This window comes from Astyanax mexicanus, chromosome 22 (genome assembly GCF_023375975.1).
Source record: "Astyanax mexicanus isolate ESR-SI-001 chromosome 22, AstMex3_surface, whole genome shotgun sequence".
NCBI lineage: Eukaryota > Metazoa > Chordata > Actinopteri > Characiformes > Acestrorhamphidae > Astyanax > Astyanax mexicanus.
Window position 1 is genome coordinate 10220001 of NC_064429.1, and position 18642 is coordinate 10238642.

General features: G+C 41.0%; 1 protein-coding gene across 2 annotated transcripts in view; it reads right to left on the reverse strand.

Annotated features, from left to right (window-relative positions):
* Positions 1-18642, reverse strand: part of LOC103036851 (class I histocompatibility antigen, Non-RT1.A alpha-1 chain) — a 34162-nt gene that overhangs the window by 1413 nt on the left and 14107 nt on the right. Inside the window, exons 2-7 of one of the 2 annotated variants that reach the window (XM_022662543.2) lie at positions 16319-16374; positions 16054-16089; positions 11740-12003; positions 8760-9020; positions 7974-8270; positions 7777-7881 (exon numbers count right to left, since the gene is read on the reverse strand). In XM_022662543.2, the coding sequence (XP_022518264.2) occupies positions 7777-7881; positions 7974-8270; positions 8760-9020; positions 11740-12003; positions 16054-16089; positions 16319-16374 (1019 nt within the window). Of the gene's footprint in view, positions 1-7776; positions 7882-7973; positions 8271-8759; positions 9021-11739; positions 12004-13076; positions 13283-16053; positions 16091-16318; positions 16375-18642 lie in introns of those variants that run through there. The other variant, XM_022662544.2, reaches the window with a different exon arrangement.

Below are 18642 nucleotides of genomic sequence, written 5' to 3' on the forward strand. Positions count from 1 at the left end.
GGAACGCAAAACGCAAAGAAAAAGTGGTGTTGTAAAAATTAATTCTAAAAAAATAATATTACAAGTGAAAAAAGGTAACTTATGTTCTCTTCTTTGTTTGCAATATTAGATTTCTTTTGCAGTTTGTGGAGATTTTTTTTTTCTTGTCTGCATTAAAGACCCCAATTTGACTCCATATACCCACCCGTGAAAACTGTGCCAAAACTGAGAAGCAAAAAAACTGAAGCAAAAGCAAAAAAAGAGATTCCAGAAGTCTTTAACAGAAACAAAAAAACACAGAAAATTCACAAAAACACAAAAATAAAAGCAAAGACTATCAAAATTCAAACTGAAATAATTCTCAAATAACTGCAAAGGATAATAAAGTAACCAAGTGCATTTAAAAATGATATTGTATTTGCTATTTTTTTTCTCTCTCTCTTAGATTTGCAACATACTACAGAGCCCCTAAAGGGACGTGGTGTATTTTTTTTTTTACGTAGAAATTGGTGAGCACTACTTACTAAGTCATGAGCACCACATACAATCATTTTCTACAAATTGATAACTGCCCCCAGCCTTGAACACTTTTAATAAAAGTTAGCTAGCTCTGGGCTACAGAGGGGAAACATTCCCCTCTGAAATAAAGTAGTAAACATCAACACTAACAGAGTATTGTGTTTGTAACACTCCGATCTGTTAGTATTGTGTTCGTAACACTCCGATCTGTTAGTATTGTGTTCGTAACACTCCGATCTGTTAGTATTGTGTTCGTAACACTCCAATCTGTTAGTGTTGTGTTCGTAACACTCCAATCTGTTAGTGTTGTGTTCGTAATACCTAGATCTGTTAGTATTCTATTTGTAACACTCCAATCTGTTAGTATTGTGTTCGTAACACTCCAATCTGTTAGTGTTGTGTTCGTAACACCCAGATCTGTTAGTATTGTGTTCGAAACACCTAGATCTGTTAGTATTCTATTTGTAACACTCCAATCTGTTAGTGTTGTGTTCGTAACACTCCAATATGTTAGTGTTGTGTTCGTAACACTACGATCTGTTAGTGTTGTGTTCATAACACCCAGATCTGTTAGTATTGTGTTCGTAACACTCCGATCTGTTAGTGTTGTGTTCGTAACACTCCGATCTGTTAGTGTTGTGTTCGTAACACTCCCATCTGTTAATGTTGTGTTTGTAACACTCCGATCTGTTAATGTTGTGTTCGTAACACTCCGATCTGTTAGTATTGTGTTTGTAACACTCCAATCTGTTAGTGTTGTGTTCGTAACACCTAGATCTGTTAGTGTTGTGTTCATAACACCCAGATCTGTTAGTATTGTGTTCGTAACACTCCGATCTGTTAGTGTTTAGTTCGTAACACTCCGATCTGTTAATGTTGTGTTCGTAACACTCCGATCTGTTAATGTTGTGTTTGTAACACTCCGATCTGTTAATGTTGTGTTTGTAACACTCCGATCTGTTAGTGTTGTGTTCGTAACACTCCAATCTGTTAATGTTGTGTTCGTAACACCTAGATCTGTTAATGTCGTGTTCGTAACACTCCGATCTGTTAGTGCTGTGTTCGTAACACTCCGATCTGTTAGTGTTGTGTTCGTAACACTCTGATCTGTTAGTGTTGTGTTTGTAACACTCCAATCTGTTAGTGTTGTGTTCGTAACACTCCAATCTGTTAATGTTGTGTTCGTAACACCTAGATCTGTTAATGTTGTGTTCGTAACACTCCGATCTGTTAATGGAGTGTTCGTAACACTCCGATCTGTTAGAGTTGTGTTCGTAACAATCCGATCTGTTAGTGTTGTGTTCGTAACACCCAGATCTGTTAGTATTGTGTTCGTAACACCTAGATCTGTTAGTATTGTATTTGTAACACTCCGATCTGTTAGTGTTGTGTTCGTAACACTCCGATCTGTTAGTGTTGTGTTCGTAACACTCCGATCTGTTAGTGTTGTGTTCGTAACACTCCGATCTGTTAGTATTGTGTTCGTAACACTCTGATCTGTTAGTGTTGTGTTTGTAACACTACGATCTGTCAGTGTTGGGTTCGTAACACTCCGATCTGTTAGTATTGTGTTCGTAACACTCCGATCTGTTAATGTTGTGTTCGTAACACTCCGATCTGTTAGTGTTGTGCTCGTAACACTCCAATCTGTTAATGTTGTGTTCGTAACACCTAGATCTGTTAGTGTTGTGTTCGTAACACTCCAATCTGTTAGTGTTGTGTTCGTAACACTCCGATCTGTTAGTGTTGTGTTCGTAACACTCTGATCTGTTAGTGTTGTGTTTGTAACACTACGATCTGTCAGTGTTGGGTTCGTAACACTCCGATCTGTTAGTATTGTGTTTGTAACACTCCGATCTGTTAATGTTGGGTTCGTAACACTCCGATCTGTTAATGTTGTGTTCGTAACACTCCGATCTGTTAGTATTGTGTTCGTAACACTCCAATCTGTTAGTGTTGTGTTCGTAACACCCAGATCTGTTAGTATTGTGTTCGTAACACCTAGATCTGTTAGTATTCTATTTGTAACACTCCAATCTCTGATCTGTTAGTGTTGTGTTTGTAACACTACGATCTGTCAGTGTTGGGTTCGTAACACTCAGATCTGTTAGTATTGTGTTCGTAACACTCCAATCTGTTAATATTGTGTTCGTAACACTCAGATCTGTTAATGTTGTGTTCGTAACACTCAGATCTGTTAGTGTTGTGTTCGTAACACTCAGATCTGTTAATGTTGTGTTCGTAACACTCAGATCTGTTAGTGTTGTGTTCGTAACTCTACGATCTGTTAGTGTTGTGTTCGTAACACTCCGATCTGTTAGTGTTGTGTTCATAACACCCAGATCTGTTAGTGTTGTGTTCGTAACACTCTGATCTGTTAGTGTTGTGTTCTTAACACTCAGATCTGTTAGTGTTGTGTTCGTAACACTCCGATCTGTAAGTGTTGTGTTCCTAACACTCCGATCTGTTAGTATTCAATTCAATTAATTTCAGTTTTTTTTATATAGCGCTTTTTACAACAAAGGTTGTCACAAAGCCGCTTTACAGGAAAAACAGGTCCACGCCTCTTATGAGCAGCACCACAGAGATGCCAATTTTATGGTGACACAGTGGCAAGGAAAAACTCCCTTTAAGAGGAAGAAACCTTGGAAGGAACCAAGACTCAGTCCGAGGAACCCATCCTACTCGGGTTGACCCGCTCAGTACAAACAAATAACAAACAACAAACAAATAACAGAACAAAACAGTACAGAGAATTAATGTGAACTATAGAGAGAGAGAACAGAGAGGGGAGGGAAGAAAAAAAGGGGTTAGAATGGTTTTATAAAACTCTGCTGGAGTGGGATGGGCACTGGTAGCAGCAGCTCAGGACATGGGGAGAGAAAGAGAAAGCAGATGATAAGGACAGGGTTTATATTTGCTGGATAAGCTGTAAGAGGAAGAAAATTGTAAATGAGACATTACTCAAAAGCTTGAGCAAATAGAAAGGTTTTGAGTCTAGATTTAAAGATTGAGAGTGTGTCTGAGTCCCGTATGTTAATAGGGAGGCTATTCCAAAGTTGGGGAGCTTTATAAAAGAACGCTCTTCCTCCTGCATAGTTTTTTCTAATACGCAGGACTAATAACAGGCCAGCGTCTTGGGAGCGGAGTGAACGCGGCGGATTGTAAGGAGTAAGGAGTTCCTGTAGATAATGCGGGGCCAGACCATTGAGGGATTTATACGTCAGGAGGAGTATTTTATAATCTATACATACCTGTCAAGTTTGAGATTTAAAAATAAGGGATATTTTCATCTGTCCGCTTAAAGCCGTCCCACCAGCCCAACGAAGGTTCAGTATCCCTTACATTTTAAGACAGGTTTACAAAAAATCTAAAATAACACATGTGAAACACTTACACACTACAATTAGATAATCAGAATCTGAAATGTTGTGGACATTCCTACATATGTCATTCTTTTAATACAGCCAAATTAAAAATCCTTTTCTACATATTAAAAAAAATTAAGATTTCTTTTTTGCCATAAATGCACTCTTTTATATTATATATATATATATATATATATATATATATATATATATATATATATATATATATATTTTAAACACTCAGATCTGTTAGTGTTGTGTTCGTAACACTCCGATCTGTTAGTGTTGTGTTCGTAACACTCCGATCTGTTAGTGTTGTGTTCGTAACACTCCGATCTGTTAGTGTTGTGTTCGTAACACTCCGATCTTTTAGTCTTCTGACAGTAAAGTAAATCAAACAAACATCAGCTTAACATTTATACATCTGATAAACAATAAGAAAATACTTCCTGTCGGCGGCACGAGCAGTCGCAGCGGCCACTCCGGAAGCAAAACACGGTGCTGTTTTGTTGTAATAATCAGATCCGAACTCGCAACCATGGTACACATTCACGACCAACAGACTCTCATAGACCTGCAAAATCAACCAAAAACTGGACTTACAGACGGTCTAGCGTGAGTTCAGAAACTGCTGTGTGTTCGTTTTCACGGAGACGTGGCTAACTGACTCCATCCCCGACTCCGCGATTGAGGTGAGCAGCATGCTATGCTTCCATGCCAATCGCGCCTCTCCAGCAAGATCCGTGTAGGTAGATTGTGTGTTTACATCAACACAGCATGGTGTAACAACGCTGCGCTGATCTCCAGCTACTGCTTGCCGCTGGTGGAGTTTGCTGTAGTCAGAGCCAGGCCATTCTACCTGCCCAGAGAGCTTAGCAGCGTGCACATAATAGCAGTGTATGTAGCACCCAGTGCTAATGCTAATGCTAACGGTGCTAATGCAAATGCTCTGCAAGAACTGTACACTGTTATCTCCAAACTCCAGAACTCACACCCCGACGGACTGTTTATTGTTGCTGGTGATTTCAATCACAGTAACCTGAAGGCTCTGCTGCCCAGCTTTCACCAACATGTGAATTTTCCAACCCGTGGAGCTAACCTGCTCGATTGTGTGTATACTAACATTCACGGTGCGTACAGAGCAGAGCCCCGCCCCCACTACGGCTACTCGGACCATATCTCTGTAATGCTCATCCCAGCATACAGACAGCTCATCATACGTGCCAAATCAGAGAAGAAGCAAGTGACAACCTGGCCTCCAGGGGCCGTCTCTGCTCTTCAGGACTGTTTTGAGCACACTGACTGGGACATGTTCAGAGAAGCTGCTACTTCTGATGACTCCATCAACCTGGAGGAGTACACAGACTCACATCTGTGTACATCAGCAAGTGCATTGATGATGTTCCTGTCTCCAAAACCATCACAACCCGCCCCAACCAGAAGCCGTGGATGACTGCAGAGGTGCGTGCGCTGCTGAGATCCCGAGACAAGGCCTTTAAGTCAAGGGACAAGGCTGGCCTCAGAACAGCTAGAGACAAGCTCTCCCGGGGGATCAGAGAGGCAAAGCGCACATACGCAAAGAAAATCCACGCCCACTTCCAGGACACTACTGACACTCGGCGCATGTGGCAGGGCATCCAGACCATCACCAACTACAAGTCACCTCCACCTGCTTGTAACAGTGATGCCCCCCTTCCAGATGTACTGAACTCCTTCTATGCAAGGTTCGAAGCACAGAACTACATGACAGCAAGGAAGACTACACCTCATCCAAACGACCAGGTACTGTGCCTGTCCTCAGCTGATGTGCGGAGAACTCTACTCAGAGTCAACCCACGGAAAGCCCCAGGACCAGACAGCATACCTGGCAGAGTGCTCAGAGGATGTGCAGAACAACTCACGTATGTTCTCACAGACATTTTCTTTTTTTGTAATTAAAGTTTTTATTTAATCATAAAAGCTTAGTGAACAAAGTCTCACACGGTACATCTTAAAGAAATCCATAGAAAAGGAGTCCTGGGTTCAAAGAAATAAAACAAAACAGCGCGAAAAGAAAGATAATCAATAGTTAAGCCTTACATAGTCCCTGTAAAAAGGAGTTTACCAAACAAAAATACAGGAATCAGTAACACAAAGACAATACAATGAGATAACAAGATGCACGACAATCTCTATCACGGACATTTTCAACATCTCTCTGAGGACTGCCATCGTGCGGACGTGCTTCAAGATGACCACCGTCGTCCCTGTGCCGAAGAAGTCTCAAGTGTCCTGCCTCAATGACTACCGTCTTATTGCACTTGCTACCATCATCATGAAGTGCTTTGAGAAGCTGGTCATGAGGCACATCAAAAACCAGCTTCCCTCCTCACTGCACCCATTGTTGCATATCGTCCAAACAGATCAACAGACGATGCCATCTCTACTGCGCTCCACCTGGCTCTCACCCACCTTGACAACAAAGACTGCTATGTTCGAATGCTGTTCATCAACTTCAGTTCAGCATTCAACACCATCATTCCTCAGCATCTGATCGGGAAACTGAGCTTGCTGGGTCTGAACTCCTCCCTCTGTAACTGGGTCTTGGACTTCCTGACTGAGAGACCACAATCAGTCAGGATTGGAAACAACACCTCCAGCACCACCATACTGAGCACCGGCGCCCCCAGGGCTGTGTGCTCAGCCCACTGCTGTTCACTCTGCTGACTCATGACTGTACTGCAAAGTACAGCTCAAACCACATCATCAAGTTCGCTGATGACACAACTGTAGTTGGCCTCATCAGCAAGAACGACGAGTCAGCATACAGAGAGGAGGTGCAGTGGCTGACGGACTGGTGCAGACCGTGGATAAAACCAAGGAGATGGTTGTTGACTTCAGGAGAGCTCCAGGTGTCCACCAGCCGCTGAACATCAACGGCTCTGCTGTGGAAATTGTGGAAAACACCAAGTTCCTCGGTGTTCACATTGCAGAGAACCTCACCTGATCCCTCAACACCAGCTCCATAACAAAGAAAGCCCAGCAGCGCCTCTACTTCCTGCGGAGACTGAGGAAAGCACATCTCCCACCTCCCATCCTCACCATGTTCTACAGAGGGACTGTAGAAAGCATCCTGAGCACCTGCATTACCGTCTGGTTTGGGAACTGCAACACCTCAGACCGCAAGACCCTACAGCGGATAGTGCGGACAGCTGAGAAAATCATCGGAGTCTCTCTTCCCTCCATCACCGAGATCTACACCACACGCTGCATCTGCAAAGCTTCCAGCATTGTGGACGACCCCACCCATCCCTCACACAGACTCTTCACTCTGATGCTGTCAGGCAGAAGATACAGGAGCATCCGAGCCTCCACTACTAGACTCTGCAACAGCTTCATCCACCAGGCAGTCAGACTTCTCAATGCACAGAGACAGAGCTGATCAATGCTGATCAAACTCACACAAACTGAAACTAGTTACCATGTTTAACTCTCCTATGATGTTCCTGTCAGGTTGAGTTTTTGAGTTGTTGTGCCCCAGGTGGATGCTAATTTAATGCTGTATTTATCTAAGTGTTATAGCTGTATTTATATAATCTAAACAAAAGTATTGTACACAAACCTGTGCTATTCATTCATTCATTCATTAATTCTTATGGAGAAAATCTGTAATAACCTTGAATCTCCTAAAGAACTTTCAGATTTAGATCTGGATTTACCTTTAATTTTACATTTCATTTGTAAATCAAGGAGCAGAGTCTGGAAGAAGAGTGGAGAGACACAGTCCAAACTGCTCGTAAGTTTTAATATATATATATATATATATATATATATATATATATATATATATATATATATATATATATATATATATATATATATAGATAGATGTGTGTGTGTGTGTGTTTAGATGCTTGGTGACTTTACTCACCAGATGACTTCCTCTTCCAGATGAAAACTGCAGTACAGATTATGACAACGAGCAGGAGAGCACCAACCATTACACCAACAATCAAACCCACTGACACTCCATTACCTGCAACACCAGACACTTACATTACAGTCCCTTTTTATCTGACACATCAGTTAAGCTTTTTAAAGTTTTACTTTTGGACAGATTTCTTCTACCTGACAGGACTTTACGATCAGACACCAGCAGCACCAGCTCATTCTCCATGCTGCTGTGCTGAACTACACAGGTGTACTTGTCACTGTTTTTCAGCTCCTCAGGTGAGAGGGTCAGAATGCTTCTCTTCTGGAAGGATCCATCCTGGTTGGGCAGCGTCTCTCTGAGCTCCACGTCCTCATTCAGTTCCTCTCCGTTCTTCTGCCAGGAGATCATCACTGCTTTGGGGAAGAACCCTGTAGCGTGACACACCACTGGAGAAGAAGAGTTTTTCTGGAACACAGACACCTCAGGAGGATCTGGAGAGAGAGAGAAGCAAGCTGATTAATCTTCTTCATTAATCAAGTTTGGAAAACAGTTAACAATGCCAGATAGTTACTAGCCATTAACCATTATGGCTAATCTGCCATTTTTGGCTTCATAATAAAAGTTCCAATATTGTATTAATGAAAAGATTTATATTAAAACAATAAAGAATAAACTGATCTAGAGTTGTAAGAGATATACATTATTTGCAGCATCTGTTACTGAATAATGAAGCTTTTAAATATAAAGCAGTAATTATGTCATTAATTTGCTCCTTAGATCACATTCAACTGAATTGTGCATTTTAGCAGCTGGCTAATTTAGAATAATTAATAAAAAGGACATGTAATTATTTAGATACATTGTTTAATCACTTCACAGCTCTATTTTCAGTGATGAGGGGAATTGATTATATGTGTGTTTGTGACAGTGAGATGCAGCAGCAGTTACAGTTATAGAGTAACAGTATTACAAACACTTACCTTTCCTCTCCAGAACAGATTTCCCATATTTCACACACTTCTGTAACCAGTCGATACAAGTATGTTGTATAAATTGTATGGAGAGCTGGATTGAACTTGTTTGTGTAAGAGGAAGAACTTGAGGAACAACTGTAATCCAGGTTCCACTATTTAGATCCAGCCTGACAAGGTCTTCTCCATCATAACCAAACTGATCATATCCTCTCTTAGACCCATCATCATCCAGCTGACACCCGATCGTTCTCTGTAGTGTATGAAGCTCTGCACACACACACAAACACAAATGGCAATTTTATGCTTTCTGAGCATTTCCCCCAAAATATCACATAGAATGAGGTCATCAAATCAGACCAATTATCCCTCACATAGTTTGAGTATTATTTAATTAGATATAATGTAATTTGTGAAAACTGAATATTCTAAATTAAAAAGTCACAAGAGTATTTGAGAATATTAACACATAATAAGAAACAACCCACATGACTAGTGTGGTGTTACCACAGTTAAAATCAACCTACCCACTTGATGTTGTGGGCAGAGCTTCTGTATTGTATTGTAATAAAGAAATGGGCGGAGCTTCTGGTCATGGTAATCATAAGGCTTGTGTTGTGTACAGTAGTAAAGTTGTAGTAAAGTGGTATTAGTCAAGTCAAAGTGGTTTTTATTGTCATTTCAGCTATATACAGAGTACACAGTGAAACGAAACAACGTTCCTCCAGGGACCATGGTGCACATAAACACAGTGTAGACAGAACAGTAAGTGCAACAGTACAAAAGTGCAGACAGACAATACAACACAATACAGACAAAGAATAATAAATATCAAGACAGTGTGCAAATTATGCAGTGTGCAATAAATGTTGAGACCAGTGAGGTAGTAATTACCTCTATTACACAGTGTGCAATAGAGTCCAGTGAGGTAGTAGGGTTTTTAGTGCTTTCCATTTTCTGGGGTAAGTGGGGTAAGAGTGTGTGTGCATGTACAGAAATACCATCAGTTCAGTCTCTGCAGTTTAGGAGTTGAGGGGTAGAAGCTGTTGCAGAATCTGGTCGTGCTGGACCGGATGCTGCGGTACCTTCTTCCTGAAGGCAGGAGGGAGAACAGTTCGTGTGAGGGATGAGTGGGGTCATTCACAATGCTGGTTGCTTTGCGGACGCTGCGGGTGGTGTAAATGTCCGTGATGGAGGGGAGAGAGACGCCGATGATCCTCTCAGCTGTCCTCACAATACGCTGGAGGGTCTTGCGGTCAGAGACGGTGCAGGTCCCAAACCAGGCAGTGATGCAGCTGCTCAGGATGCTCTCAATGGTCCCTCTATAGAAGAGTGTGAGGATGGGTGGAGGGAGATGGGCCTTTCTCAGCTTCTGGAGGAAGTAGAGACGCTGCTGGGCTTTCTTGGCTGTAGAGCTGGTGTTTAGGGTCCAGGTGAGGTTATCTGCTAAGTGGACACCAAGGAACTTGGTGCTCTTAACAATCTCCACAGAGGACCCGTCGATGTTGAGTGGAGAGTGGGTGTGTTGTGCTCTCCTGAAGTCAACAACCATTTCCTTTGTCTTGTCCACATTCAGGTGAAGGTTGTTGACTGTACACCAGTCTGTCAGCTGCTGCACCTCCTCTCTGTATGCTGACTCGTCGCCTTTGGTGATGAGACTCAGCACGGTTGTATCATCGGCGAACTTGATAAAGCTGTTAGAACTGTGTTTTGCAGCACAGTCATGAGTCAGCAGGGTGAACAGCAGAGGACTCAGGACACTGCCCTGGGGGGCCCCAGTGTTCAGTGTGATGGTGCTGGAGGTGCTGCCCCCGAACCGGACTGACTGGGGTCTCCCCGTCAGAAAGTCCAGGATCCAGTTGCAGAGGGGGGTGTTGAGGCCGAGCGAGCTTAGCTTCCTGATGAGGTTCTGTGGGATGATGGTCCTCATGACTAGCCTCTCGAAGCACTTCATGATGATGGGTGTAAGTGCAACGGGACGGTAGTCATTGAGGCAGGACACTGTGGACTTCTTCGGCACGGGGACGATGGTGGTGGACTATTAGTGAATATAGTAACTCTGTATTGTAGTAGAGAAGTGGGCGGAGGTTCTGGACATGGTGAACTAATATTACGAGAATAAAGACGTTTTATTATAAGTTATCTACATTTATCTACATTTATAACCTGCTGATAATTAATGCTGTGTAGATTTTGCTGGGTGGCGAAGCTGAGCATGAACAATGCTGAGCAAGTGACCAAATTTAATTGTAAGATGTAGAACATGAATATTATAAAATTACACTAAAAACAATTGTGCTGTTCATACAACTAATTGTTATGTCTAATCTAAGTTACATTAAGCAGATTAAATGAAAATTACACATAACATAAATTGAAATATTTTTTGATACATCGTTACAAAAACAAAACTATAATGCAGATTTATGAGCTCAGAAACATGCATAAACAGTGTAATCACAGTTGCTTGTGCATATTTTAGTGACACCGGAGGGACCTAGGTCTTGGAAGCAAAATTGCATTTCATGTAGGCTACAGTTCTATCAGCTGTTGATGAGTGACAGTTCTTGATGCAGATACTGGGGTTCAGCTTAGACTTGTGCTCTTACTACACACTGTAACTCCTCCTCATTCCTTGAATGGTTTGATAGATAGATGGATGTATAGATTGAGGGATGGATGCCTTCAGAGCCCATATCAATAAATATGCAAATATCTTCTAATCTTTCTAAACATTTCTATTCTTTTCTCACGCATTTATTTCAAATTGAAGATCCTCTGTCCAGCATTACTCTTCAATGGCTCAGCCTTTAGTGGATACTATTTTTGTACCACATTATGATTATTATCCCATAATTATTTAGTTTTTTATCTCTTTGCTTTACTCTTGCCTTGCTTTTTCCCTTCTGAGCCCATACACACTATTGAAAATCCATTATATAGACACAGACCTTAATTCCCTGAATAAAAATTAGGGGTTCGTGCTCACCCTTTTCAGTCCAATTGAATGCCTCTAATGCAGCAGCCAAAAAGGTTCTGAAGAGTGTCTCTTGATGAACAACATGTTCCGACGGCAACTCCCACTGCTCTTCATTTTTATCCTTTTTTAACCAGTCTGCCGTTATGACCACTGTCCTGTTGTTACTGTCATAATGTCCAACCTGCTCTTCATCCACCTGACAGACAGCAGTGAACTCTGGGATACTGATTACTGGTGTGACAATTGTGAAGAAGAACTGCAGAGAGTGGGTGGCTGCAACGATAAAAACAAAAGCATTTATTTCTCAATTAACTGCAATCATGAATTGCTGTTTCTAAAAAGACAACTGATTTAATACAAATAAAAATATTATTAAAATATTATGTGTGCACTAAGACGCTGGGAATGTGTGAATTTGGATGAGGAAATTTAAAAAGGCCAGTTTTTTTGACAGATGGGGTGTTACATTATGTTGCCAAAAGTATCTGCTCGCCTGCATTGCTGTGTTTGGTGATGTGAGGTTTGAATGGAGCTGCTCGGCCATGTAAACTCTATTCCACGAGTCTCTCTACACTTTACTGTTTATGAAGCTACATGAAGTTTGGAGGTGTGTAGTAGTGATGAACTCTGAAGCTACATGAAGTTTGGAGGTGTGTAGTGATGAACTCTGAAGCTACATGAAGTTTGGAGGTGTGTAGTGATGAACTCTGATGCTACATGAAGTTTGGAGGTGTTTAGTGATGAACTCTGAAGCTACATGAAGTTTGGAGGTGTGTAGTGATGAACTCTGAAGCTACATGAAGTTTGGAGGTGTGTAGTGATGATGAACTCTTAAGCTACATGAAGTTTGGAGGTGTGTAGTGATGATGAACTCTGAAGCTACATGAAGTTTGGAGGTGTGTAGTGATGAACTCTGAAGCTACATGAAGTTTGGAGGTGTGTAGTGATGAACTCTGAAGCTACATGAAGTTTGGAGGTGTGTAGTGATGAACTCTGAAGCTACGTGAAGTTTGGAGGTGTGTAGTGATGAACTCTGAAGCTACGTGAAGTTTGGAGGTGTTTAGTCATGAACTCTGAAGCTACATGAAGTTTGGAGGTGTGTAGTGATGAACTCTGAAGCTACGTGAAGTTTGGAGGTGTGTAGTGATGAACTCTGAAGCTACGTGAAGTTTGAAAGAAGTCGCTTAAAATCCCACTCAAAGTGTCTTCCAGGGGAGGATACACTAGAGTATTATATCCAGAACATCTAATATATGACAGCAGAGAAATAGAAGCACGTCTAATAAGAAGAACGTCTAATATATGACAATAAAAATACATATACAATACATATAAATTTAACATACTATGAGACAAATACAGTGATGCTTGAAAGAACATCTTAGAATGTTCAAACATCATTTGATTTTCAAGACACCGGCATGGAGGTATTTCAGCCCATTCCTCCGCATAGAACAGCTTCAACTCTGAGATGTTGGTCGGTTTTCTCACATGAACCGCTTACTTCAAGTCCTTCCGCAACTCTGCCATGACATCATTATTCAGTGTTCTCCTGGTGGTGGACACATTAATATTAACATGTGAGAGAGGGCTTCAGTTACTTCGAAGTTAACCTTGGGTCTATTACTTTGAGACTATTACACACTTTGCTAATGGAGTGGATCTTTGTTGGTCTACCACTCCTGAAGAAGGTATTGATAGCTACTATAGACTACTTCACATTTTATTAAAGTGTCATATCTTCAGTGTTGCCCCATGAAAAGATATAATACATATTTACAAAATTGAGGGGTGTACTCACTTTTGTGAGATACTGTACATTTTTAAAAACATACACTTTCTTGCCAAAAGTATTTGCTCACCCATTGAATTTAGGTTCCATTTAGGGGTGAAATGATTACTCGAGTAATTCGAGTTAATCGAGTAAAAAAAAATATCAATTAATTTTCTGTGCCTTGTTTTTTAATAAAAAAACTCAGCCCGCGATAATTTGCGCTTTTAATTTGACAACGCACTTAGCGTTACGTTTCCTGCGCACAGGAAGTAGGAGCAGGCAGCGGAGGTTTTAGTTGAGAAGAGGGTATTTTAAAGCGGTGAGGAGAAAAGAGCGGAAACTTACGAGGAGCATTTTAGGCTGGACAGTGTGTATTCGGTGCAGTGTGCCTCTTGTCTCCCACAACAGCACGTCTTTAATGCTGCACCGTCTCAGCCGAGGACACGTTAGCAGTGGACCGAGAGAAGGTTAATATAACTTATAACAAATGAAATCAATGAGATTAACATTAATGTAATTTAACATAACGACAGCGCTGTGGAGCACTTGCTAGTGAAGAGTAACTGTTTATTTTACCTTGAGTGTATTGACAAATATCTTTCAGTTATGATTACTTATCTTAGTATCTATAATTACATAATCATTGTGTGAAACCTTGTACTTTATATGTATTAACCAATACTCACCTTACATTTGATCATTTTTACTCACAGTGTATTTTACACGCATTTATATAGAAGATTAACCAATACTCACAATATATTCTTTAAAACACTGTTTGATCAGGCATGTGACTAACACCAACCTTATTATGACAAATTAACCCACATGATACATAAGGCGTTTACTAACACATAGGGTCTATTATATGGCGGACTAACCACGCGCTACTAACATATTAACATATAACATATGAGAACTATTGTGTGACTTGTGTAGCTCATGCTTGAAGCATTTTGTTCACTGCATGTTTCTGACTAACGGCCATCAATCATCAGCTAGTGCACTCTGTACGAACTGAATTGACACAAAGGAGGCTTTGGGACGAACAGAGCGGCCTTTCTCTCTGTGTGTGCAAAGTTCTCCACCTACCAAAGCGGGAGAAGGACGCGCGCACATGAGAGGGGGGGCGGCACTGTCTAATTACTGAAACAATATCACACTGTCTGACTGGACCCAGTCAATTCCTGAAACAATACCACACTGTCCGGCTGGATACAGTCAAGGTCAGACACTAGTGGTCCGGTCAGACACGTGAAACTTGAGTACTAACACGTGAAATTACGCATGCTAACATGAGATGATTTTAGCAACGCCTCATCAGCAGGTTTCACGTCATTTGGGGTATAAACATGGAGTCAGATCAGAGGGGGGTCAGAACTTATACTGAGACAGCTAATAATTGGTTTTGTATGTTCTCCTGGATCCAGTACTTTGTAATAAATACTTGGTTTGCTTTCAACTTCACTCCACCTGTCTGACTCTCTCTATCAAACGAACACGCAGGGGAGTTGTACCCCGGACGAGAGGTGGGGGTTGACCCACCTTTCATTTTCATTTCTACAACACTAGGAATACTGTCTAATGGGTGTTTAGTTTATGAAAACAGACAATTCTGGACTTAATAATTTATATAAGTGAACACAGCGCTGAGGAGTTTATAAACAAATACATGTCACCGGCTCGGTGACACGAACTGGCAACATCTCTGCTGTAAAGATAACATAATGCAAATGTTTATGCCTTTTTATTGATTAATTCCCTATATTTTTGATACTTACAAGAAATCCTTGATAAAAATAATTTAACTTAATTTATTAAAGCACTAAAGATTAAACTATTATTATTCCTTTATTCATTTCTATTTGTGTTTGCAGTTTGGAAATGTATGTTGTGACATTAAAAATATAACTTACCTAAAAAAGAAAATTAATTGGTCAGTCATTATTAAGGGAAATGTGTAACACGGGAGAGGAGGCAGGATGCACACACAAGTCGCATTTATTTTCCATAATGAAAATTAACAAACAGAACACTAGAGACAAACTAAAAAGAATAAGGTTACTTAAACAAACACCATAAAACAGTATAAACTAAAAGACTTAAACAAGCAAAACAATCAAACAAAGAAACAAACTAAAGAAGCAAGGCAACAGATAGGCTTATTCTCCCCCGTGTCCCACCAGCCAGGTAACATACACATCAAGTAAAATCCTACCGTTTGCCCTATATTGTATATGTATTTTATCAGTTGGTGGTATGATATTTTTCCATTGAAAACTCACGTTTAGAGAATGTTACAGATAAAAGTCAAATTTCATTCAACATGTGTGTGTAATTTGTTTTATAATGAAGTGTTTCACGTGCGCTAAAAAGTGCTCTTTTGCCCCCCCTGAGCACTTGCCCCCCACAATGTCTGTGCACGCCACTGTTATGAACTGTAGAGTTCAGACCTGAGGAGAAACACATCCAGAAACAAAAAGAGTAAACTGAGTTTAAATCACTGAATCTACATCACTGGAGATTCTGAAAGTGGATCTAACACTTACCTTCAATCTTCACCGTTGGAACGTCTGATTCACACACTGAAGGATAAATTGATAGACGGGTTATAAAGGGTTATAAGGGAGGGTAAGAATGTAGGTCAATTTTTACTAAGCTGCTCACATTCCACATTCACAAGCACCTACTGTCTCTTTCAACATTAAATCCATTTACCTGATTAAACTGTTTAGTGGCCTTTAAAAGTTTTTAAAGTGCTGATTGTAAAGAGAAAAATCATTAAAAACACCAGACAGAAGTTCACACACTCACCAGTAACAAGAAAGAGCAGCACACTGAGAGTAGCCGTGCAGGACCGCATGGTAAACCTGCAAAAAAAAAAATCTATAATATTATATAATAATAATAATAATAATATATACACTGCTCAAAAAAATAAAGGGAACACTCAAATAACACAATATAACTCCAAGTAAATCAAACTTCTGTGAAATGAAACTGTCCACTTAGGAAGCAACACTGATTGACAATCAATTTCACCTGCTGTTGTGCAAATGGAATAGACAACAGGTGGAAATTATTGGCAATTAGCAAGACACACTCAATAAAGGAGTGGTTCTGCAGGTGGGGACCACAGACCACTTCTCAGAACCTATGCTGTCTGGCTGATGTTTTGGTCAGTTTTGAATGTTGGTGGTTCTTTCACACTCGTGGTAGCATGAGACGGACTCTACAACCCACACAAGTGGCTCAGGTAGTGCAGTTCATCCAGGATGGCACATCAATGCGAGCTGTGGCAAGAAGGTTTGCTGTGTCTGTCAGCGTAGTGTCCAGAGGCTGGAGGCGCTACCAGGGGACAGGCCAGTACACCAGGAGACGTGGAGGAGGCCGTAGGAGGGCAACAACCCAGCAGCAGGACCGCTACCTCCGCCTTTGTGCAAGAAGGAACAGGAGAAGCACTGCCAGAGCCCTGCAAAATGACCTCCAGCAGGCCACAAATGTGCATGTGCCCTCCATGTGCTCACCAGAGGTAGCCTGACTGCCATTAAGTACCGAGATGAGATCCTCAGACCCCTTGTGAGACCATATGCTGGTGTGGTTGGCCCTGGGTTCCTCCTAATGCAGGACAATGCTAGACCTCATGTGGCTGGAGTGTGTCAGCAGTTCCTGCAAGATGAAGGCATTGAAGCTATGGACTGGCCCGCCCATTCCCCAGACCTGAATCCGATTGAGCACATCTGGGACATCATGTCTCGCTCCATCCACCAACGTCACGTTGCACCACAGACTGTCCAGGAGTTGGCGGATGCTTTAGTCCAGGTCTGGGAGGAGATCCCTCAGGAGACCATCCGCCACCTCATCAGGAGCATGCCCAGGCGTTGTAGGGAGGTCATACAGGCACGTGTAGGCCACACACAATACTGAGCCTCATTTTGACTTGTTTTAAGGACATTACATTAAAGTTGGATCAGCCTGTAGTGTGTTTTTTCACTTTAATTTTGTGTGTGGCTCCAAATCCAGGCCTCCATTGGTTAATAAATTTGATTTCCATTGATGATTTTTGTGTGATTTTGTTGTCAGCACATTCAACTTTGTACAGAACAAAGTATTCAATGAGAATATTTCATTCATTCAGATCTAGGATGTGTTATTTGAGTGTTCCCTTTATTTTTTTGAGCAGTGTATATATATATATATATATATATATATATATATATATATATATATATATATATATACATATAACTTCTACATTCCAGGGATGTGTAAATTTGGGCAAAATATTGCAACTAACAGCACTCCCACTGGGTCTCACTCCCTGTTTTTAAACAGTTAATGTGTGCTCACAGACCTCCACAAACACTGCTGTTCCATCCTCTTGGATGATTTCCTTGCAGTGCTTGCAAACTAAGAGCTTTAATTTAACCATTTTAGATCCTGCATCCATTACAACAATGGTGATCATGTATTTTCTTTCTTATTTAAATATTATATGGCTCAGAAAACTGGATAAAAATTGTTGTCCATTAGATTAGACCACAAATCAGCCAATGTGTTGGGAGTAACGGCGTTACTTTTTTCAGTATCGAGTAATCTAATTAATTACTATGACTGTTACTATAAGGCAGTTACCATTTCCGACACCCCATTACTGCACGTTACTTTAGCCGCTCTATGAACTTTTTTTTGTTTTTTACTTCGCTTTGCCCTGGTTAACCCCTCCTTCGGTGAACTTGAGCTTATGGCCGCTGTGCCTGTAGGTTTACGTGGTTTGGCGTGGTGAAGTGAGGCACAATTGTGACGATTTGCGTGCTCTAATCAATTCAGTGATTGCCGTGGACAGCCCAAGTTCCGAATTAAGGACGTTAAGCTCTTTTTAGCTGCTCCGGTTTTTGTGGTGCTGCTGCTTTCTATTTTAGAGCTTAGATTCTCTGCCCGAACCTGACCTGACCCGAGGACCGACCCGAAATCGGGCTCCTATTTTTTTTTTTTTAAGCTCTGGTGTGATAATCACAATGTTGCTAAGTAACCAATTATTATTGTTCACTAAAGCGAACGAAATAGCGAAACCTGAAAGTGAAAAAACATTTGTGTTAACTGAATCTAATAAAAACGATAATTAAAAGGAAAAAACA